Genomic DNA, 24,487 nt, shown 5'->3' with positions numbered 1-24,487 from the left:
AAACCTAAGCAAGTTTCCTCAGTTTCATGTCCTATAAAATCGAGACAAGTGTTAGCTTGTTTCAGAGGTGGGATGTTACTAAGTAAAATAATTATTAATCAGTATAGGGACACTTTGCTTGGGCTGTTGGTTCCAGGAGTAAATAATTACTTTCAGAACTTAAGTAAGAATGAGTTTAAATATTTGGAGCTTTCCTCAAAAGGATCCAGGACAACTGGAAATGTAGGATAGATATTATTCATTTGTGAAGAAGACAATCTGTCCAGCTGCAGAGTGGAAAAGTCTCGCTGGAAACTTGGAAAAAAGGGTAGTACATGTTACATCTTCCTTTGTGTCTGAGGAGGTATAGAAAGTAGCTTTACTCTGTATTACAAGATGACCTATTTAATAAAGAATTAGCAAGTGAACGAATGTTTTGGGTAGAGAACAAGGACTTGGAGGTTGGGAAAGGAATGTTTACAAAACCAAGTGAAGAGATATACTTTCCACACATTTTTTGAAATTATACTTTCAGTCTAACTAAAACTATATTCTCATTTTAATTATTATAACTCTTTATTATTTATACTTCCTCTGAAAATTTTGAAACAGATTCAGAAGTCTTAGTATGATACATTTGAATTAGCAGATTAAAGTGATACGTCATATTTTGAAATAAAGTGACAGGCACGGAGTCAAACCAAATTTCCCGATGATTCGATTCTTGATTTCAGCATTTTGTCCTATTGAACTTTACATATGAAATGAGATCATTTTGAAGTTGCATTTCCCCCTTAAAATTTAGCTTTTGATTAAAAATGTGGCTTCAAAATGGTAAATTATATTTAACACCTTCCTTTAGATCTAAGTAGGAATGAAGAATCTGTGTTGTGATGTAGAAAACTTTGTGAATAGGTTTTATTTGTTTAAAAAGCATATTAATTTTGAAATTATAAGAAATTAGAATAATCCTTTCTTACCAAAAGGAATGAACAGAACATCTAGATTTCCATTTCATTTGGTAGCTTTATTATTTATATTCTGGTTAGAAAAGTTGACATTCTGTACTTGCAGACCTGTATACAGTGTTTTGTTGCTCAGAGATCTTGAAAAGTGAAAGTCTTTTAAATAGGGTGGTATATGTTAGAGTGTGAGATCTTGGTGGCTGGTATGCTGTGATAATTTATCAGCACCTCTCAGGTTCATCAGTTGAAATGCTTTTAGTAAAAAATTAGTGAATTGGTTAGCAACTCTTTAACATACCTATAAGCAATTTGTTGCAGTTCGTTTATTTCTTCTACTCATCTTTCTCCAAAGTTGGCAGCTTTTCTGTGTATATTATTTGAACAATGTTCATGAAAATCAGAACAGAATTAGAATGACAAGTAACCTCTACATGGAACAATAATTGCCATACACTAGTCGATTATTATTCCTTCTAGACCAGTTTTCTAACTGACTGAAAACAAGGGGATTCACAGAAAGTATGGTGTAGTGGAAAAAGAAATGGAACAAAAGATTGGGGTTCAGCTCCTAGCCCGACAAAGTCATTTATTTCTCCTAGCCTTCATTCCATCATCTCTGAAATGAGGACACTAGTACTTGTACTACCTACTTCACGGCGTGGTGGTGGTAGTGTTAGAGGAGCATTTTTTACAAAGAGCTTTCTTGTAAATGTGACTTGTTGGCCTCAATGGATATTCATACATCATTCAGGAATTTTCCTTGATTTTTTCTTAAACTTAGCTATATTTTTAACTTTTTCTTGAGGGAGTTACAACACCTTATGAACCCACATTAAATTTGTGTTGAGCATCTGGATGATCCAGCTTTCAAAAATAAATGAATAAATCTTACATTGCTGAACACAAAGTCTGAAGGGCTCACATAGAAAAGATGCTGTTTTTAAAAAATGGAAAAGATTGCTGAAGAATTAGGAAGTCCATAAGGTGAACTTAGGCAAACCAAAAAAAGATAATTTGAAGAGATCCTTGCTAAGATTATCTAAAACCACCAAGAATAAAAGATTCTTTAAATACTTAGAAAGAAAAAACGACTTAGAGAACTAGTGGAACTATTTGCCAGTCATGGTAAAAAGGGACTGGTTGTTGTTTGTCCTTCAGTCTCGAAGAGGACCATAACATCAGGAAAGTGATGCCCTGACTTCCAAGTGAATTGGCTTACAGTGAGGGAGGGCTGTGCAAAGTCACCAGCCTCACTTTCTCCTCCAGAGCCATCTGGGTTCAGTGACTGGGTATAGATCAGGATGACTGGAGATGGCACAGGATGCAGTGGGAGACCTTGGCCTTTATAACCTAAGGTATTTGTGCGTTCTCACTTTGACTGAATGCCTGTACTAGCTAGAAAGGGGCTAGCACAGAGTTTGAAATAAATGAATTGCTATGTGAAAATTTCTAGTCCCAGACTGTCTTTTGAGGGTGACAGATTATAGGTAAGAAATAGAATAGTGGTGAGGGCAACAGGGTTCACTATATTTAATTTGATGAAGAAAAATTGGTTTATTTCTCTGGAAGTGAGTGACAACTGGCCAAGAATTTTGAAAGTACTTTAAAGAAATATTGTGGAGCTGTTACTCAGATTTGTTAACCTCTCATTAAAAAATAGATAGCTAAAAATTGCACTTAACTATCTGCCAGGCACTGGAAATAGAAATACAAATAAGCATGATAGTCCCTGCTGTTAAGGAGTTTACATTCTAGTAGGAAATAGCTGAGAAATACTGTGGGTGCCTGATTCCTCACCAGGGGACCTAGGAGCAGAGTCCAAGGTTGTGGTGTGAGAGAAGAGATGAGAATGCTAACTAGAGTGCTGGCATAGGCAATATTTCAAAGTGAATCTTGGAGGTTACAAGAGATTCTTAACCTGGGTGCCGTTAACTTCTTTTTGTTAATAGTTTGATAACTGTATTTCAATGTAGTTTTCCTTTGTAATTATGTATTTTATTTTATGTATTCAAAAACATTCTAGTAAAATATATTCTGAGAAGGGGTCCATAGGCTTCACCAGATTGCCAAAGGAGTCCATGACACAAAAAAGATTGAACAACTCCTCTAGACCAGTGAATGGTCTAGACAAACCAGACAAGTTATGGATAGGCATGATATTAAGCTAGGATCCTGGAAAACTTGAATAACAAGCAAAGAAGTTTGAATTTTATTCAGTAGACAGTGAAAATCCATTGAAGAAATTAGAGGATCAAGGTTTGAGTAGGGAAATAACATGGATATTTTGTAATAAATCTTCAATTCCTAGAGAGTGCTGATATCCCTTGCTGTTATAATATTGGATTATATCCCTTTATGACAATTCACATGTCGTTCATATTGAGGGCTATCTTTATCTGTTGGAAGTGGTAACAAGAATTTGTATTGGTTGTATCATACTATGAAATGTAACATTTACTTTATGAAGTCAAAATTAATCTTGCAACTTGGTCAGAAGACGATTTCCTGTGTTCATTGTTGATCCTCATATCAGTTGGGGACTCGCCCTTTGGTTGCAGGGCACTAATTATAAGTAGTTTGTTACTGGTGGATAATTTATTTGAAAGGATGTGCCATTTTGACATTATTCCTTTAACTGGCCAGTGTCCATGTTCTATACAAGCAAGTATTCTGTTATTTGTATTATGCACTGAGGAACCTGAGGCACAAAGGGCTTGTGCTTTTCACAGGGATCACTCAATGATTTGGTAATGGAACCAAAGAACAGCACCCAGGATGCCTGGCTCCATCAACCACTAGTTCAGAACAACCTCGTACACATGCATTAGCACTCTGCCAACATTAGATACTGTCAAAGGTAATTTGATACCTGTTATTTCCAGAAAGTCATGAGGTTTTTTTTTAAAAAAGTCCTTTTAAAAGGCCTCACTACAGGGTCTCTTACCATCCTGTATTTGCTCATTTTTCAGTATTTTAGGTGTGAGCCTTTTCTTCCCACCCCGTTCCTTCTTAAGCTGCTACAGCAGATTTTGAATAGATCTATGTTACTGATCCATTCTACAATCTTAATTCAGTTTAAAACCCCTGTATTAATGTGTATGCCATCTGCATTCCTGGAAAGCAATTCCAGTACAGAACTCTGGAAAACGACCAGAAAAAAACGGCGCCTGGAATTGCTTTTCAGACAGGGGGCGGGGGGGGGGGGAATGGGACATGAGAACAAAAGATAGTTTGGTGAAATTGTTAGATTCCTTGGTTCCCAGGTCTATCAAGAGTTTCAATTTGAATTTAACATTTAATCTCTGTGTCCCTGGCTTTGTCTGTTTCCAGAATGAGGGTAAGAATGTTGCCTCCAAATTGTAAGGTATCACCAGTGTCTAGAAATTTCTGAAACCTCCGGACCAAAGAGGCTAGCATAAACAGGATATGAGTTGTCAGAGGCCATTTCAGCAGCTTTTCATCTTTCACTCTTCTCAACTATCAGTTTTTTGGTAGGGGTCGTGCCATCTTACCCCTTAAAAACAGCATCAGCAACAACTCTGCTGAACTGTTCAGTATCTGGAAGCTTATGACTTAATGAGGGGTCACTGTCTAGAGCCAATTTTAAAGCGATTGTTTTAGACTTTCTACTGCCAGTAGGCAATAAGATATGGTGCCCTTCGATCCAACTGCTCCCTAAGGCCCAGATGATCCAAACACAGATCAGGCTTTATATATAATCAGATATGGGATAGAGCGCAGGAGTTATGCAGAAAATATAAATTATCTCAGGCTAAAGCAAGCCAAATCTTTGCACTTGTAAGAGTGTACTGAACAGATGGTGGTTTCATCTTTTTCTATTTATTTATGCAAGATCCATTAAAGTTGTTCTCCATAATTTAACCTTTCATTGAAAATGAAATAGATGGTCAGTCAATATGGTACTTGAATACCCACTATTTAGAGACCTGGTAAAGTTAGAAAAAAATAAAAAGAAGATATGGTCTGTAAATTCAAGAAGCGTGAACTGAAGATTTAAAGAATCTGAGAATCATGAAATCATAAAGGTGGAAGAGGATTAAAGGTTATGTAGTTCAACACTTCTTTTAGCATTTATCCCTGGTGCTGGTTTAAGATTTCATGCTTAGTTTTTTGATTCCTTCTTTTGACACAACTTAACTGGGATGTTTCTGAAAGTCATTAAGTTACCCCAGAGAATAAATCTGTCAGCTCAATATTCCCTACCATGTGGAGTGTACTATACCAGAGTTATGAATAGATATAAAAGAAATAGACATCATCCCATACTTCCATTTGCTTTAATGGGAGAGACAGCCATCAAATCAAAAAAAAAATCTCATGTAAAGTAAAACAATGCAGACAAGTATAACAATAAGGAAGTAATCAATCGACCGTCTATGAAGGGCTTAAATTTGTCATAGCTAATATTCATTACAAATAAAATATATTTTTATTTATTTATACATAAAATGCATACCTTTTACTTCTTGATTATATCTTTATGTATTTTGGGATTGACTTGGTACAAACATTTGTGTAGGCCATGGGCAAAAATTACTAGAAAGGTTTAATTGTCATATACTATAAAATGTTTTAAAGTGAGAAAACGGGTTTAAATCCTGGCTTTGTAATTTGAAAGCTGTGTAACCTTGAGTAATTCAGTTCACCTAAAAATTCATCTAAAAATATTTCCTCTTCAAGGAACTTAGATCCACCATGTAAATAGATTAAGGAGGTGAAAGGGAGCCATTGGAGTTTACTGATTTGAGGGGAGGCATGATAGTCCTGTACTTGAGGTAGAACAGTTTGACAGTGGAATAGATGATGGACTGGGGTGGGGAGAGAGTTAAGGCAGAGAAATCAACCAGCAGGCTATTGCAGTAGTTTAAGCATGAGGTGATAAGCGTCTGTACCAGGATAGTGGCAGTGACAGAGGAGAGAAGGGGATATATAGTAGAGAAGCTACAAAGAAAGAAATGACAGGATGTGGAAAACTGCTTTGATGTTTCATTATGACATATAGATCATCCCGGAATATAAACAGCTATGCCAGTCTCTTTTCCTGAGGAGCAGCCTAGCTAAATTCAGAGTGGTTCACCACCATGTTGGCCCCAAAGTGATGAATATTTTTCAGCCACAAAAACTATTAAAGACTATATATACTAAGACATAGAGATGTTTAGACTTGTATTCATGGAGGAAGTACTGACAAAATCAGAGACACTTAAAGAATTATTTTTCTCTGCTTTGTGTTCAAAGGCATCATAACCCAGCCCTTTCCTGTCTTTCCAATCTTTTTACCTCTCTGTAATCTGTAATCAAGTGACGTTGGCCTCTTTCTTGCCCCTCACACAGGGACAAGAACTCTCCTGAACTTTGGGTAATTTCACTGGCTGTTCCCCATGCCTGGCTTCTCAGGAGTTCTGTCAAGTCTCACCTTCTGCAAGAAGCCTTTCCTGGTCCTCCTTAATCTTAGCGCTTTCACTCTGAGATTATCTCCAGTTTATCTTTTACATACCTTTTTTGCACCTAGGTATTTACAGTGTTTTCTCCCCCATTAAATGTGAGCTTGAGAACAGGAACTTTCTTATATCCTCACACTTAGCACAGCACCTCACACAGAATAGACACTTAATAAATGTTTGTTGACTTGACTTTAAGTTATATGAAGCAGGCTAGTTTGACTAGAATGTACACTTCATAAAAAAGAGAAGTGTCAAGTCTGGGAAGAGGCTAAGAGTTGGGGTGAAGAGAGGGGCAGAGTTGTTACATCAGGAAATAACTGGCATAAAAATTAAATAAAAGATACCAGCAAAAAGTTTTGTTTTTAAGATTGGCAGAAGCCAGATTGTGAAGAATTCACTTAACTTTTCTAAGTCTTTGTTTCCTTCCCTAAAAAGTGAGTATCATGCTACCTGCATTGTTGTAATGACAAAATAAGACAAGGGGTGCGAAGCCTTGTAATACTAGTACAAGTACTAGAAAGTCGACCTCACACCTGATGGGTAGGAATAAGAGGTCAGTGTGAGTTGCTTATGTTTTGTGTTAAATATTGAACATTACCAGCCCCTCTAACCAAGGTTTATTAATCAGCAAATGTCAAACAGCCAGTGCAACATTATCTGCTTCAACATACACATAAGTGCTGAGGGTTCACTGTAGTTTTTGATGACTAGTCTCTTTGGGGGTTATATAGGGAAGGCCTTACCTAGGCTGCAAATGGAAAGGAATAGACTACTTTTCAGTTAAACAGTAAGTCTGATTTCCCTTTAATGTGTGTGTGTGTGTGTGTGTGTTTTATGAATATGTTTATTTTTAAAGTGTTATGGTTTTTTAATTTTTCCTTTTTTTTTCTAATTAGCTGAATAGATGACCTCACAATGGATGGAGGAATGGATGGCAAAACAAAAACATCTTATACATTGTTCTTGTCTTTCCTGGAGAATAGTAATTGTCTAAATCCAAACTTGAAGTGTGGGATTTCTGTTAATGTTATCTCATTACTCGCTGTCATCCTAATTGAAATTGAAACCTCAAAGAACTCTGACCATTTTTGCTTCCATATTCCATACATACAGTCACCTGATTCTATGAATTTTTCCCTCACAGTGTCTGTACATTGTCTCCAGATTAATCTTCATAGAAAACTGGCTTTGTGTCATGTTACTTAACTAACTATTCAAGAACTTTCAGTTGTTCAATACATAGTCCAAACTGGAGGTCCTGGCAATGAAGGTCCTCTATAATGTTATGTTCTTTTGTCTGCTTTTCAAGTTTTATCTACCACAACCCCTCTGCTTTAGCTATGGTTTGCTCACCAAATCCCAAACATGCTTCTGCCAACTCATACCTTTGTTTACCTTGTTCCCACTACCTGAAATGCTTTCTTTGCTTATTGAAATCCTACTCATCCTTCAAGCTTTAGTTCAGAAGCTACTTGTTGCATGAAACTGACCCCCCCACCCCAGGCTGGAAATGATCTTTGAATTTTTATGGCACTTGCTGTCTATACCAGTGAAACACCCTGATCGTAAATTGCCTTGATTTGGTATTGATATTTATTTGGGTATAAAACTTTCTTCCTTCCCTCTGATGTTTCATTATGGCATGTAGATGATCCTGAATTATCAAGGACTATGCTGATCTCTTTCCCTGAGGAGCAACCTAGCTAAATTCAGAGTGGTTCACCACCATGTTGGCCCCAAGGTGATGAATTTTTTTTCAGCCACAGCAACTATTAAAGACTATAAATACCAAGATACAGAGATGTTGTGACCTATGTCCATGGAGGAAGTACTGACAAAATCACAGATCCTTAAAGAATCGTTTTTCCCACTAGTTAATAAACTCTGGAAATGTTGGGCACAACCATATATATTTGTGCCTAATACAGTGCCTAATATGCTATAGATACTCAACAAATATTTGCCAAATTAATTAATTAGATGATTTTTCTGTTGCTTATAGAATTCTAGCAAGAAAAGATGGACCAACCAAGTGGAAGAAGTTTCATGCAAGTTTTATGTGAAAAGTACAGTCCTGAGAATTTCCCCTATCGCCGTGGTCCTGGGATGGGAGTTCATGTTCCAGCCACACCTCAGGGTTCTCCAATGAAAGGTAATTAGAAAATGGAACCAAAAGTTTGCTTTATTTTTGCAAATACTTTCCTCTGTGCCCAGTCACCTAAGCTAGATGGTCTTTTGGAATTGCCAGTAAGTTTTCCCTTTAATGTATTTCCACTCCCCCGTAGACCTGACGATAATGTTTTCTAACTGAATATGAAATTAAGTGGCCTGGAGGTGCTTAAGAGGTTATTGTTGCACAAGAAAGACCCTTTGAACCAATTTTTTTCTCTTCACCCTGCCTTCCTTCTTTTAATCAACCCACAAATATTTACTCTGTGTTTACTGGGCAGGGATTAGTAGAGATAAGAAGCGTAAGACAGTCTACATTAAAATGTAAGCTCTCTGCAATTAGGGATTTTTTTCGTTCTTTATACTTGGATACCCAACACCTAGTATGGTGTCTGACACATAATAATCACTTAATAATTACTTGTTGGTTGGTTGATAATTGACCACACAAGAAAGTACATGTTGATTGCCTGGTGAGTTGTGTAGACGAGTACACTATAGGAGTTCAGAAGGCTAGATGATTAAGCTGCTCAGAGAAGGCTTCACACTGAAGGCGGGGGAGAATTCAAAAGAGTAGAGAGAGAAAAAAGAAAAAGTATGATGTAAGGAGAATGCCACAAACAAAGAAGGATTTCAAGTGAGTACACACAAAATATATATACCTTTCAGTAAGTATAACAATAAATAATTCTAAAAGATATTTCTACCTCCCTGTTAATGAAGAACAATTATTACTGTTTTAAGTTCTCAAGTCCAAATGTTTAGTGGGTGTTTGGCTATAAATAATTAGAAATATGGTTAATCTGCATTTCAACCAACCCAGGAAGTAGGAAAAAATAATATGTGCACCCCAGAGAAGGAATTTATACAAATTGCATGTTATCTCCTGGTACAGCAGTCTGAACTCATTGTAATCTCTATCATGAGAGAAGGGTAGAGTCTTCTAGTTAGGGATTTCCCAGAAATCACATGAATACATTCCAATTGTGGTATTTTCTGTCAATCTTATAATTAAAAAGTGCTAAATTGACAGCTATGGAAAATCACAAGTCTATTTTCTATACCCCATGCCTGTGCCTCCAAAAAGAGGAAGAAGAGTTGATATAAGATGGGTAATAAATGACTGATGAACTTTGGAAATATACAAAAAGAGATGCAGGGGTATAAATGGGTCCATTTAACTCAGATAGACTTCCATTTTTGATTAAGAGAAGAAAGATGATTCAATTGATGGATTGATGGCATAGGTCTAAGAGATGGCATGCAAGAATCTCCAAAGGCAGGAATTGGAGAAGGTAAAAATGAGGTAGGAGAAAGATAATAGTTGGGAAAAATGTATGACTCTTTGTAACTGTTTGACCCTGAGCAAGATACTTGACTGATACTCTGTCTCTGTTTCCTCAGTTGTAAAATGGGGATAAAAAGCACCTACCTTGATTAAAGAAGGTAATAGTTGTAAAGCACTTAAAATATGTCTGGCACATAGTGGGAGCTTAGTAAATGCTTATTCCTTTCCCCTTCTTCAAACTCTCTGCTCCCCCATAAAAGAACGTTTGATGCTAATGAGGAGTGTGTAGTAATCTGGTTATTAATTGGCATATGTTTGGCTCTTAACATGAACTAGTCAGGAGTTTTTTCTATATTGTAGTCCATTTGAAATTTAGGGTCTTTCCAGAGGGTAAAGGTCAAATAGCTTCTTAAATTGCTTCTAATCTTATACTTGTAATTTCCTTCTGGGCCCAGCTAATTCCCCTGCCTTCCAGTGCTTGTGTTAATTTCATGCAGTCTGATTTTTATTTCTTGAGGTCTCAGGGATGGGCACATGCTGACAGGAGTTAGGTTGACGCCAGAGGTGGGGTTTTTTCCCTGTGATTCAGATCGGCTCAACCTCCCAAGCGTACTGGTGTTGAACAGCTGCGGAATTACCTGTGCAGGAGATGAAAATGAAATTGCTGCCTTCTGTGCCCATGTGTCTGAATTAGATCTTTCTGACAATAAACTTGAAGACTGGCATGAGGTAAAGTTATATAGCTGCATGTTGGTGAAATGCAGCTCCAACTATATTATCATTCTTTACAGTAATGTTCGTGATATTTCTTTTGGTGACTTCAAAAGAGGTAAATGTGTCTGTTCTATTGAATTCTTCTGAATTTTAATTTTCACTTGAGGTTTGTGTTTATTACTTTGTATGCATCAGGAAAAATAACCTCAATGACTCAGGCATGTTCAAATTTCATCTTCCCGGCTGTGGTGATTCTTGAATTGCCCTTGTTACTACGACTGTGTTTTCTTTTAGTGCACAGTACACTGAGTTTGTTAAGAGGTTAACAAAACTCCCTAGGTTTGAAGCATACTAAAACATTAAAATACTAAAAGCAATACTAAAATACTAACCAGTACTAAAACATCCCATACCTCACCAGTTTGTACATCCTACATTCAGTCTCTGCTGTTTCTTCAGAATTTATTATAGCAAATTGACATAATAATTAATGAATCTTGAAACTATGGTTATTAAAAAGAATTATTCATTTTATTCATTTATTTATTTTATTCAAGAGGTTAATTCCAAATATTTTAAAATTTCTTACTGTATTTTTAAGTATTTTTGGAAGATTGATATGAGCTAACATCTTCTAAATGTGGTTTTAAGTCCCTAATAAGTCATACACCCCCACATCGCCAACTATAGACTTTGTCTTCACTTGACAGAGGCTACCTTTAAAAATGGGGGCAAGTATGGTTATTTCTATATGAACTTCGTGTGTATTCCATGTTTAAAGTAGACATTTAGTAAATTAAGACCACTTTTTTTTTCATCCCTGAGCTCTTAACTTGCTCAATGACCTTGAGCAAGTCACTTAATCCCTCTGTGCTTGTCTCCTTTTTTGTGAACCACAGATGGACTCGCTGTCTGGAGTGCTTGTCGGATTAACTGGTGAAACACTCTACTAGACCTCAGATGTATCTTACAGATCATATAGCTTAACCCCCTATTTCATAAATGAAGAAACTAAGGAATAGAGAAGGTTATTTAGTGTTGTTCATATTCCAAGTCAGCCTTGGTAGGAGATTAAAAGAAATCCATCACTCTCCCTTATTTTTCCCTGCCCTTCTCTCCCTGTGTTGCAGTCTCTTTAAGCTCATGGCCTTTGGTGTTATATATGTCATTTTATTAAAATTCTTACATTACTATAGTTCCACCCTAAACTTTTTGAGATCTGTGTCAACTGGTTAACGTGTAATCTCTGACCTGCTGCTGGTTTGAATGAGCTAACAAATATCCTCTACTTGAGAAGCACGTTTTCATTTTTCACCCATGTGGATAGCATTCTCTGCCAAGTGAATTATGTACCTGACTGCATATGCCCAAGGGTCTTTGCTGCTTTAATGCTCATCCTACTGCATAACTTCGGCAGTTAACTTAACACTTTTTTTGCACCTCTATATAGTCTTCCTAATAACCCCACTGGACAGTTGTATTTCTGTACAGGCAAAATCCCACCCACTACAAGAAGCCTTTCCTGGTTTCCTTTAATGCTAGGGCTTTCCCTCTGTTGTTTATCTCCTATTTGTTTTGTGTATATCTTCTTTGTACATAGTTGTTTGCATGTTGTCTCCCCCATTAGAGCTTCTTGAGGACAGGGACTGTTTGCTTTTCTTTGAATCCCCAGCACTTAGCACACCATCTGGCACTTAGTGGGTGCTTAATAAATGTTTATTGACTAACCGACTATTTTGTAACTGAATAGACAGGTCCCATCAGCTTTCTCCTCTAGATCACTTCAACTATTACGTACGTATGTATTTTGTTGTTACTTAATTTTTTTTTAATTGGATAAGAAATTCCTCGGTTTGGGGTTGTGTTTTTGTTTGTTGTTGTGGTTTTTTGCCATGAACTGGTGAAAGCTGATAGTGATAGAAATAGCCCTAGTGATGATGAAGACATCTCATATGGAAAGTGAGACAAATATCTCTAGTTCTATATGGCCATACTGAAAATGGTTTTTTGCCTAGCACTGTAAGGGGTTGTATGAAATAATTTGCCTTTTTCTTCTACTGAAGCACTGTGGTCTGCACCAAGATTTTCTGAAGGCCGAATCAAAATGTGAAATTGAAGTTTCACATATTGTGAATGTAAACTGTATCTTCCCCAAGTTCCATCCTGTATAAAGCCTAAGAGCAACCTATGATTAATAATTATGTTTGAGTAAAAGTGTATTTAATTGTGTAGCCTATATTGTCCCAGTAGAGTTCCTAGTTAGCATCTTTTCCTTCTGTTAGGCAGTTTTCAGATATGTATTTGTTACTATTTCCCTTAAAGTTGTTGTTTTCCAATTTGTACTTTTTTCCCCCTCATGTATTGTCTTTACTCTCCTATTATCATTTGCCCAAACCTTGTGACCTATATAGTACATGTAGTAGTTTAGTAAGTAGGCTGATGTGGAAGGGAGATATACAGAGCCAGAAAACGATGATATAAGTTGACTAGAATTAATAGAACCCATTGCCAGGCTGTTAACGACCACTAATTTATAGTTTCAAATCACTGTAGTTCAGATTTTGTCACAGTCAGAAATCCCTGTATGCCAGAGCTTTTCAAGAATACATTTATTTTAGAAAGTATTCAGTGTGACTAAGTTATCTTAAAAGTAATTTGCCATTTTACTGTACTAAGTAAATAGGGCCCTGACTTCGGGGTAATAAATCTGGGGTGGATTTAAGTAAATATGATCACCTTTCAAATTTAGTGTTCCTAACTGGTGGCTACTGACTGTCTTGCGGGTCAAAATATGGCAATGAGAGGAATTGTAAAATCCTATGGAGATGGAAAGATTTCTCCCTCTTTTCTGACACTGCACCACCCCCCACACTCCCAAACAAGAACAGCCCCAAAGGCTAGGCACCACAGCTTAAAGAAATGCATATTCTTTTGTTTTCAACTAGAGGTTGTGGCCAAGTAGATTTTTGTCTGACCTTTCCCAAGGTATCTCCTTTTTTTCTCTTTATCAAAACTATTTTATGAAAGAAATTAAACCAGGCTGTTGAGGTAAGGGTGCAATTAACCACTCAGTCTGCATAGTGAATAGCTTGGGTATAAGTTACAGATATCATCTCACAAATGTTTCTTCCTACTTTTCTTAAAACTATCATTTCTCCCTTTGTTGAAACCAGAGTGGGGGGTCCCTTATTAAATCATAGAATCATTGAGTCCTTGAAAGATGTCCTGGCCACCGTATGTGACTATGTCTAAGTCATGCCAGGTGGAAAAGAGTCCTGTTTTTAAGATCCTAAAGAAGGGGAGGCCATATGAAGTGCCAGGTACTCATGGTGTCTGAGAAGGGACTGTGTTGGAGAGTGGAAAGAGTTCCCGTCTTGGAGTCAGAGGCTATGAGGACTAGGCCAGATTTTGACAGTTACTTGGTCTGTAACCTCTGAGATGTCATTTACGTTGTCAGAACCTCAGTTTCCTCAGCTCTTATAGCCTGTGATTCTATGCCAAGCTGTCAGGAAATTCTTACACTTTCAAAACCCAAATTAATCAATATGCTCAGGGAAAAATAGCATATCCTGACATTTCTTGTTTACTAAAAATGTCATCAGAAAACTCTTTTGTGCTTCTACTTTTGTTGAGTTTTCCAAAACACATTAGTATATAATATATAGTAAATGTAGTATTTTCCAAAATACATTAGTATTAGTAGAGTTTAGTCAACTCAGTTTAATAGGATTTGAGGGTGTTGCAGTACTTCAGGCTCATCATTCCTTCGTTCTCATTATATTTCAGCAATACAGTATAATGGAAGGTTGAGACTAAATTTGTCTGCCCTTAAGATACTACCTAAAAGTTGATTTTCAGAAAGCAAACCCCCTATGCAATCAAGCTTTGTTATCATTTGCAATTCTTGTAAAAATAGAATGTAGGAAAATATTTTTGGTAGGAGAGTTATTATTAATTTGGTTCTTATTCATTGATATTTTACCATAGCTAACAATTATGTTATAGTTTAATCCCATTTCTTCCACTATCTACAGCAGAGAGAGTGAGTGTAACTGGTCACTACTTCCTCTTTGAAAATCCTTCGTATACTTGAGGACCATTATTACTCATTTGATTGAAATTTGGGGCTAATGAAGCTAAAAGCATAGATGTGATTTGTCTTTGGACCAGTTTGCTTTGCTGAGCTTCATAACCAATATACTGAACCAGCTTTTTCCCAGATGCATGTTGTACATCACAGTGGGGACTGCAGAATACAGACTGACAGTACAGTTCTGCCCTCATAGATAAAACAACTTAAATTCACACATTCATCATTGATGGTTTGTTGGTAGGATCACATTGAAATCTCCTTAGTTTTCTTTTCTCCAATTTCAGTAATCCCAATTTATTTGTGCTTTTCTGATGGGAGTCCCCTGCCTCAGTCACTTTAACAACTTGTTGCTCTCCTCTAAACACTCTGAAGTAGTCCACAGTTCTTGGGCCAAGGAGCCTGTAAGTGGACATTCATTGTACTTCAGGTATGAGTGGGAAGTAAAGATGACCTAATTTCTGGCATCCTGTACTCTGTGTGTGTGTGTGTGTGTGTGTGTGTGTGTGTGTGTGTACATGTGTATGGGTATGTATGTGTATATGTCTTTGTATATTTGTGTATGTCTGTATTTGTGGATGTGTGTGTCTGGACATATGGGTGTGTGTGCATGTGTGTGGATGTCTGGCTGTGTATGTGTGTGTGGGTGTGTTTAGACGTGCACACACACCATGATCCCTAGAACTCTCCATCACACTGGGCAATGCCAGTGCTGAGGTTTAGTCTCTGCCTACCTAGGGCCAAAAACTGTTGCAGTTCCATGATGTGTTGTGGTGGAACTGTCTCAAAGAATTCAGTCAGACCACCTCTAATCCAAGTATAGGCATTTATTGAGAGCAGGCTAAGTTCCAAGAGGAACCAGCAGCTTCAGAGAAAGCAAGATGGATTTTTATAGGGTAAAGATGCAATTACACAACAGAAATTTACGTAGAATGTAGGAATATGATTAATATTAAAAAGGCAGGAGGAGTTTGTTAAGGGATTAGGTAATGGAAGAGGGGTCCCATCTGTGGTTCAGTGGTTAAACATTCTGGTCATGCCACCCTCCAGTTGGCTAGCTATTGTGGTCCTGTCTGGTCGAGATACATAGTTAGGTATTGTGGTCCTGTCTTGGGCTAGATGGATGATGTGGCTGTGATTGAATAGAAGGACACACCTGTTTCTGTGGGAGTGAATCTGGGGGCAGTAGTTAGGTAGAGGCAGTGGCTGGGTTCCCATCACATGAACATGCCTGCTGTTTCTGTGGGAACTAAGAGTTCATGGACACACCTGTTCTATTGAGCAGTGAGGCATAAGTTAGGACTTTGGGGAGGCCTGGGTAGGTACAGTGGGGCCTATAATGAATTTAGAATATTGGGGCTGGGAGCAGCTCTTTTAGGACTCCCATCACCAGTACTTCCCTTCATACTTTCCCTTGCCTAAGCATTTTGTTCTGCAGTCTTCTCCAGTTTGCTTTGGCCATTTACATCCTACCTCCCAAGTTGCTATTTAAATTGCCCAAATTGGTGAGCATGCCTTCTATGTCATTGTCTAATTATAGATGATTTTTTTAAAATGAGTTAGTGTTTGGGACAATTTGGGACCCTCCTTTTTTTTTAATCTCTCCAGATGACACTGAATTACAAATAATTCCTGGCTTACCTGCCAGCCAGTGTGATTTCACAGAGTGGTTGACAAAAAACCTTTAATAAATTTTTAATTTTGCATTTTCTTTTTAAATATACAGAGAGAACTAGATACACCTGCTTCTTGCCCTCTAGGAGTTTATCTAAATGTTCTAAATTAGGATGTTCCTTTTTGTTGATGAATATATTAAACAGGAGAATAAAAATTTTGCTAAAAGCAAAATAAATAATTCTTCTTGCTTCTCCTTGATGAGTTGTGTTATTCTATAATAGGAAGAGGTTAGCACCTTTTTGTGGGATTTAACAAACTATACTTATCCCCTGTTAGGGACCAGAGTGAAATGAGCCTCAGTGAAGCAAATAGCCCTTGCTTGATAATACACTCCTAGCTGACTTAAGTATTTATGGTTTGATTACAATCTGATATGCTTCTCCTTTTTTTTCTCCCTAGGTCAGTAAAATTGTGTCAAATGTCCCTCATTTGGAGTTTCTAAACCTGAGTTCCAACCCTCTGAATTTGTCAGTTTTAGAGAGAACATGTGCCGGTTCCTTTTCTGGGGTTAGAAAACTCGTCCTCAACAACAGCAAAGCTTCTTGGGAAACAGTCCATATGCTACTGCAGGAATTACCAGAGTAAGCCAAAAGCCCATGGCATAAAGGAGAGGGAGGTGGAGGGTCACCTGTTGTCATCTTTGCTGGTGTGTCTAGCTTGTCACTCTCCTAGTTTCCACACTACCATTACTGCAGTTTGAGTGGAGAATGAGCTTAAAATATTGAATTTCTAAGATTGGTTGGTAGGATTAAGATGATCCAACAGTACTTCCCTAGGAATTCTATATGGTATTTGGTGGTGCCAGGACATGAGAGATGTCATCATTTGGATGGAATTTACAAGTACTTAAGAGGACTGTTTCTCACTACTGGATCACTAATACCCCACTACATTTTTCTTGCAGGGTGGGGGTTGGGTGGTGAGGACAGGGACAGGGCAGCACCAAGAAGGGATCACAGTTCCTCTAAGGCCTGTCAGGGTTACCAGGTGTGGTGAATATCTTTTTGCTGTTTCTAATGTTTCAACAATTCAAAGATGGACTTATTGATGCTGTTTATCAAAATTTGACTAGTTACTAGACTGTACATGAAAAATGTGTATGTATAGCTGTTCGGACTCAGTTGTTTTAAATGTTTATGAAACTATGGTGTCTTCATTGTTTAAACACATCAAAATTATCACAACCTTGTAATGTCCTCTCCTTACCCAATTCTATTTCCTACTCTCCATTTTAATTTGTTTTTTTCCTATCCTTAGCTTGCCTTATTCCTTACAACTTTCATCTTTGATTTTGCTCATGCTTTCCAGGTAATAGCCTCCCTCCTTGCCATTCCGTCTCCAAATCCTATCTATTTCTTCATGGCACAACTCATGGATCACCTTCCTGAATCCACCCTTCACTACTGCTGTCCTCACTGATCTCATACTTTTCTAAACTGCTATTGTACTAAGTTTGCATTGCACAATTTACTTCTGAATTTTATGTTTTCTTGCATTGTTTGCCTGTGTTTCACATGGGTTAGGCTTGTCTTTTCAGATAGATTATGAGATCTTAGGGTAGAGGGACCATGTCTTATACATATTGTATCTTGTATAACTCTTGACAAGGTTCTTTGCTTAGAGTAGGCACTCAATCAATATTTGATATAAATAAGTAAATGGAAAAGTATGTGCCCTATCTTATCTATATATAGTTTATTAGGCTTTTTTAAAAAGTATGAAATGAGAACATCTTTGTTTCTTTCTATGTAGGTTGGAGGAGCTCTTCCTGTGCCTTAATGACTATGAAACAGTGTCTTGTTCTTCTATTTGCTGTCAATCTCTTAAGCTACTCCATATCACAGATAATAACCTCCAGGACTGGACTGAAATTCGAAAGTTAGGAGTTATGTTTCCTTCACTGGATACCCTCATCCTGGCCAACAATCATCTGAATGCCATTGAGGAGCCTGATGATTCCTTAGCAAGGTTGTTTCCCAATCTGCGTTCTATCAGCCTTCACAAGTCAGGTGGGGACTAAAGCCACAAAATTCTTCCCATTTCACATGCAAATTGATCTAAGCTTGTGCATGAATGGAAAAGAAAATATGTGTTTTTCAGTCATATTCATCTTTTCTTTTGGCATTAATTTTCAGCTGTGATCACTCATTCCGTGATGACAAACAAATGTACTTATATTTAATGCATTCTTTTCTGTTCCAGAAGGGCTTTTGTATTATATAAATATTGATAGGTATAACAATATAAAGATATTAATTTATATTTTATATTTAAAGTAATCATGCTATGAAAGTTCTCCATCAAAGTCCTCTTCTAATGCCTCATTGTGGCATCCAGGGGACCTTAGATTCTAGAAACTCTTCACAGACCCTGCCAGTAGAGAAAAACTAAATACATGGCGTTTGTCTGTGAATAATTCTAAGTTCAGGAAGACTTGCCACCAGGCAGCCACAATGTGATGAATTTTTCAGCCACAATTACTTTTAAGAGACCATCTGTGAACCTATAGAGGGCTTATTAACTGAACCACTAGCAGGAGGACCCCCACTGATAAAATCACAGATCATTGAAGAAGCTATGAAAATAGGGAAACAAATGAATGAACTAAATAACAAAAGACAGAGATTAGTTAGAACAGAAGGAGATATTATCTAGAAAATCCTATTTGGACTCCAGTTTTAGAAACCTGCTGCCAACTTTCCTGCCCCCCTTTTAATTCCTATGGTGTATTTTTTTCCTAGTATATATGACTATATAATTATCTTCTTAATCCTGCCCTTCATTGGGTTAAAGATTTTTAGCATATTTATTGAAACAACCTTCACCAAAGTTTTCATTCATGCCTTGTTGTGGTGTGGAAGTGTCCATGGATTCTCAGTGGTTAGACCAATGGAATGTAAGGTCTGGAAAATCTTACCAAGCTAGAAAGGCCTTAATTCTGTTGATATATTATATGCCTTCTATCTGAGAACCAGCCAGCCTAAGTTCAGAGATGCTTGTCATCAGCTTGGTTTGCAGGATGAAGATTTTGTCTGTCACAGCAATTCAGGAGGAGTTATGTAGTAAGTCATAGGAGAAGTTGCAATCCATATCCATGGAAGAGTACCACAAAAATGTAATTATAGGTCCTTCATGTACTGAAACAACTACAAAACTAAAAATAGCATTCACATAGAACCGAAAGTTATGGACTTGATTTACATGACAATAGAAGTTATGGAGAGGGAGATAAATTAGGAAAGAAAGATCGTTTCCAAAAAAAAAAAAAAGATAGTTTTCACCCTAGGACAGCTGATTATTTTTTCAGATGCGTATCTTTTGAACTATTTTCTTTTTAAAAAACAGATTTCTGTTGATAACCTTGATTTTCTATTGCCTAGATTTCCTCTCATATTTGTCTCCCTCTCCTATCCCAGAGAGCTATCCCCTAAAATAAGTAACTTTTTTGAAATAGAAACAGAGGAAGAAGAAGATAAAAAATATAGCAGAAGTGATCAGTACATCAAAAAATGCCTATGTGCCAACTTACGGGTTTAATTTACATGACTGTAGAGATTTAGGGGTTGAGAGATGAATTAATAAAAAATAGATATATCTTTCACTTTAAGAAAGCTAATTACTTTTCGGATATGCATCTCTTGAGTTAACTGTTTTCTTCCTCCTCCTAGATACAAATGCCACCTTGGAACCAGGAGGACAGTTATAATTGGGTGTATTTATAAAGCAAATTACTTCCCTACCCTTAGAAGGTTGACAGAAGCAGGAAGGAACTGAGGTCTTTGTCACATGGACCCTTGACTAGCTCTGTTATTACAGGAATGCTTTTCTGGCCTGAGCCAAATATTGACCAGGATGATATATTTGCTCCTAACAAAAGGCGGGATTTCATCTTGGGACTGAAAAGCCTATTCTTAACTTGGTGCAGAGTGCTTAGGGATTTCAATTTATATCCGTCAGACCATTTATTTTGAAAATGCCATGTATCTTCTGTCCTCAAAGGTCATGGTTTTGTGGTGTTTATCAAAACTCTGATTTTTATTTTAATTTGTTTTTATCCTTCCCACCACAATAGCAACAATAAAATTCTAGTATGTGTAATGGGATATCTGGTGAATAAAGACTCAAATGATCCAAATTATTATCTTTCCAATAAGCAAGAAAAATAATCAATTTTGGCTGCATTGATCTCCCCATATTTCAGAATTCATCTCCTAAGGTGAAAAATTGAATATGACTCAACACTTTTCAAAAATTGTATTCTCTGGCTCTGCAGGTAAAAAGAGTCAATGATGCTTGCTCCAGAGTACAGTAGAGAAATGGCTTTCCTCCAGACTGCCAGTAGGCATCTAAGCAACATCAATGAAGAATCATTGGATAAATGAACATTGTAGAATGAAACTGCCGACCCTCTCTCCCCCGCCACTTCCTAACAGCTTGTGGGTCAGAGTGCTGTTAGAATACAAGGAGGCTAATTTTGTGACTTAGTGCATTCTGTTGCCTCTGGATAGCTCATATTTGTGCAACACTTTAAGGTTTGAAAGTACCTTCCCCACGGCACCCCAGTGTAAGAGGTAACAGATATATGATCATCCTCAACTAGAGCGGGAAACAGAAGCTCTGAGCTGTGACGTGAGTTACCTCTAGTTACCAAGCTTATAAGTGTGTGAGCCAGGATTCAAACTCAGGTCTCCTGACCCCAAGGCCAAAGCTCTTTCCATTACACCATGCTGGCTTTTCATCCTTGGCAAAAGAGATTTTATGCTCTATAGCTAGTGTATAGGCCTTTGTTTCCATTTAAAAGATCATGTTAATTAATTAATTTAATCCACTTTTTACCTTTTAATCTTGTAAATTCATTGTGTGCTCTTGTTTTTACTTAAAGAAAGCTTTTCTCAAAGCAGGTCTGCATTCCTGGGAAGACATTGACAAACTAAATTCATTCCCCAAACTTGAAGAAGTAAGATTGCTAGGGATACCTCTTCTGCAGCCATACACCACTGAAGAGCGCAGGAAATTGGTAATAGCCAGGTCTGTTTTTGTTGATTCTTCTCCCCTATCATGTGAGTGTGACTGGGCTTTCCTTGAGGCACAAGGCTACTATTTGGGCAGAGTGATGGAAAGGAAGATACTAGTGAGTGTAACTTCTGGAAGAAGCTCCTTCTGGAGCACTAAGATTTTGAATGGAGGGAGAAATAGTTGGGAAGAAAAAGCAAAAATCATCAGCCCGGTAAGAGCCACAGAATCAAAAAAATTTATTGTCTTGGGGGTGGAGGGAAGGTATGAGGGAAACATCTACATGGCACAGTGGATAGAGCCACTGGGTCTAGTCAGGGAGACCTGAGTTCAAATCCAGCCTTAGACACTTAACTGACTGTGTGACCTTGGGCAAGTCACTTTACCTCTTTTTTCCTATTTCTCAAATGTAAAATAGGGTTAATAACAACATTTACCTCCCAGAGATGTTATATGGATCAAATGAGATAATAATTGTAAAGTGTTAGTACAGTGCCTGGCACATCGCACTACAGGTATGTTATCATTATTTTACCTGTTAATAATTGGAACATTTGGATGCTATTTTAGGGCATCCAGGAAAGTGTAATTTATTGAGAATTCTGTTTAAATCAACCACATTTTCCATGCCTGTGTACACGCTCACTTGGAATATATTATAAACAGCTTTTTTTTTCTTAAATCATAAATTGGTTTAGAGATGCTTACATTCCCAGCCTCCTCTTCTCAGGTTTCCTGCATCCTCTACCCCTGACAGGCTCTAAAGTAACTCATCACCATGTAGTATGTTTCTTTAGCTGAAGATGAGATTCTGAAAGAGTCATGGAGAAAACTGTGGCTTTGATTCCTTTGGTACTATGTAAAACACGTAGTGTGTGGTTTGGGAAGGCTTTAAATACAATGTATGCCCTAAAAGGAACATCTTCTCTAACAGTGAATCAATCTGAACTAAGAAATACTCAGCAGCCGTTTTCATACTTTAAAGTAGATTAACTTGCATATAATATCTCATTAAAAAGTAAGTCTCTGTGTATTTTCAAAGGAAGCACTTTCTGCAGGTCATTTGATTTACATGGTTCTTTTGCATGCATTATTATTTTCTAATGTCTGAACTCTCTAGTTTGTAAGAATTTATTCCTTTTCATAACCATTTCTGCCGAAGGTAAGCCATGACTACAAAGGGATTCCCATAACTAGAAAGTTGGCATCAGAACACCTGACTTTTGCTTCTCTTTTCCTATCATATTATTTACCACTTGTTTACATCTTCATTTCATGTCAGTGTCACTCTTATTAGGATGACAGAGGATTTACTTTATTTTGGAGATGTTAAGTCTCAGTCCTAAACCAGAGGATCTTCCATTTGTCAGGCTGAATTAATACTTTGAGTTTTTCAAAGGGTCTTTGTTTTGGCTTTAACTTACAGATTGCCATCAGTTTCCAAACTTAATGGCAGTGTTGTTACTGATGGAGAGCGAGAAGACTCTGAGCGATTTTTCATTCGTTATTATGTGGATGTCCCCAAGGAGGAAGTACCATTCAGGTAAAAATTCCTGAACAGTTATTCAAGACTGCTTAGAAAGCAATTTGATTAAAAAACACTTGTATTTTAAGTCAACAATTTTAGTTATTTAGACAGCTTGCTTTTTTAGATTATTTAGTTTGTTCAAAGTCCACTTATGCCTTTGTTACGGGCTTTCTCTGCAATCATTGGTATTGTCTCAAGTTCAGAGATGAGAAGATTCAAAAATTTTTCAAGGCTACCTGCACATTAGACAAAGAAAGATAGATAATAGGAAAGAGACACAAGAGACAGATGCAAGAAACAGAAAGAATGTGAGCATAGAAGCTAGCCTACTTCCTCTACTCTAGCACAGTACATTTACTCATATTTATCTTGTGTGAGAAGCGTAATAGAGAGAACTGAACTTGAAGTTAGGAAACCTGGGTTTGCATCCCAGTTCTGACCTAATTAGCATTGTGACCCCTGGCAAGTCACAAGTCTTTTGTCTATAAAATGAGGATAATAATTCTTCTCTATCTATCTCAAGGCTCTTGAGAGGAGAGTGCTTTGTAAGCTTTGAGTGGCCATGTACACATTTATATCTGGCCACCTCTGTGCTTCTCATTCCCAAATTCATACCACTGATTGTTTTTGATCCTCTTCTTCAGTAGGTCATTTCTTTTTACACATACTCTACAAGTTAACCTATCATTTCAAATTGTAGACCCTTCAGAAATATCCTGGGCTTCACTAGTGTGAGAGAGGTGTAAAATATGGAGAGAGCTGAGAGAGGAACAATGAAAGTGACAAAGGGGGTGGAAAATAGGTCTCTTAGGAATTGTTAGAGTTGGCATTTTTGAGCTTTCAAAGAAGGCCAAGGGTGGAATGATTAACAATTCTGCTTTTTAAAGAGTTGCTATCAAGAAATTTTGAGGTTCCTTTGAAATTTCTCTGAAGCCTTAGAGCCCAAAAGTTTTAAACAGTATATAGTTTAAAAATAAACCTTTTAAAAATTAGGTTTTGTTTTTGAAGCTTGATGTGCAAGAAACATGCAAGTTTTCAGGGAAGTGATTATCATTGCATCTTTTGGAATGACTCTGGTATTTTCATGGGAGATGGCAAAATTCTGGCTTTGAACATACCATATGACATAGATGTCATTCAGCAAACATTTATTAAGCACTTCTTCTGTGCCAGGCACTGTGCTAAGCACTGGGCATACAAAGGAAGGCAAGAGGGAGCCCTTGCCTTCAAGGAGCTTACAGTCAAATGAGGGAGACAACAAGCAAACACTATTTACAAAGAAGATAAATTAAGAGATAAACGAAAGAGGGAAGGCACTAGAACAATGGGGATCAGGAAAGGCTTCCTGTAGAAGGTAGGATTTTAGTGGGAACTTGAAGGAAGCCAGAAGGCAGAGCTGAGGAAGGAGAACATTCTAGGTATTGAGGGGAGGAGAGGCAGGGGTGGGAATAGCCAGATAAAATGCCCAGAGCTGAGAAATGGAGTGTCGCGTTGAAGGGACAGCCACAAGGCCAGTTTCGCTAGATCCCAGGATACATGAGGACTGACTTTTGTCAGTGGTATAATATAAGAAGATCATTCTCTGTCCCCACAAAAGTG

General features: G+C 37.4%; 1 protein-coding gene across 2 annotated transcripts in view; it reads left to right on the top strand.

Annotated features, from left to right (window-relative positions):
* Positions 1 to 3,754: 3,754 nt before the first annotated feature.
* Positions 3,755 to 24,487, top strand: part of LOC118837508 (tubulin-specific chaperone cofactor E-like protein) — a 135,074-nt gene continuing 114,341 nt past the window's right edge. Inside the window, exons 1-8 of one of the 2 annotated variants that reach the window (XM_036744433.1) lie at positions 3,755 to 3,801; positions 7,306 to 8,150; positions 8,412 to 8,561; positions 10,456 to 10,595; positions 16,747 to 16,928; positions 18,100 to 18,356; positions 21,249 to 21,375; positions 22,787 to 22,903. In XM_036744433.1, coding sequence (XP_036600328.1) covers positions 8,429 to 8,561; positions 10,456 to 10,595; positions 16,747 to 16,928; positions 18,100 to 18,356; positions 21,249 to 21,375; positions 22,787 to 22,903 — 956 coding nt within the window. In that variant the 5' untranslated portion in view covers positions 3,755 to 3,801; positions 7,306 to 8,150; positions 8,412 to 8,428. The remainder of the gene's footprint in view (positions 3,802 to 7,305; positions 8,151 to 8,411; positions 8,562 to 10,455; positions 10,596 to 16,746; positions 16,929 to 18,099; positions 18,357 to 21,248; positions 21,376 to 22,786; positions 22,904 to 24,487) is intronic. The other variant, XM_036744434.1, reaches the window with a different exon arrangement.

Source organism: Trichosurus vulpecula, chromosome 2 (genome assembly GCF_011100635.1).
Source record: "Trichosurus vulpecula isolate mTriVul1 chromosome 2, mTriVul1.pri, whole genome shotgun sequence".
Classification (NCBI taxonomy): Eukaryota; Metazoa; Chordata; class Mammalia; order Diprotodontia; family Phalangeridae; genus Trichosurus; species Trichosurus vulpecula.
The sequence above is the reverse complement of the archived record's forward strand: the minus strand, read 5'-3'. Positions and strand labels throughout refer to the sequence as shown.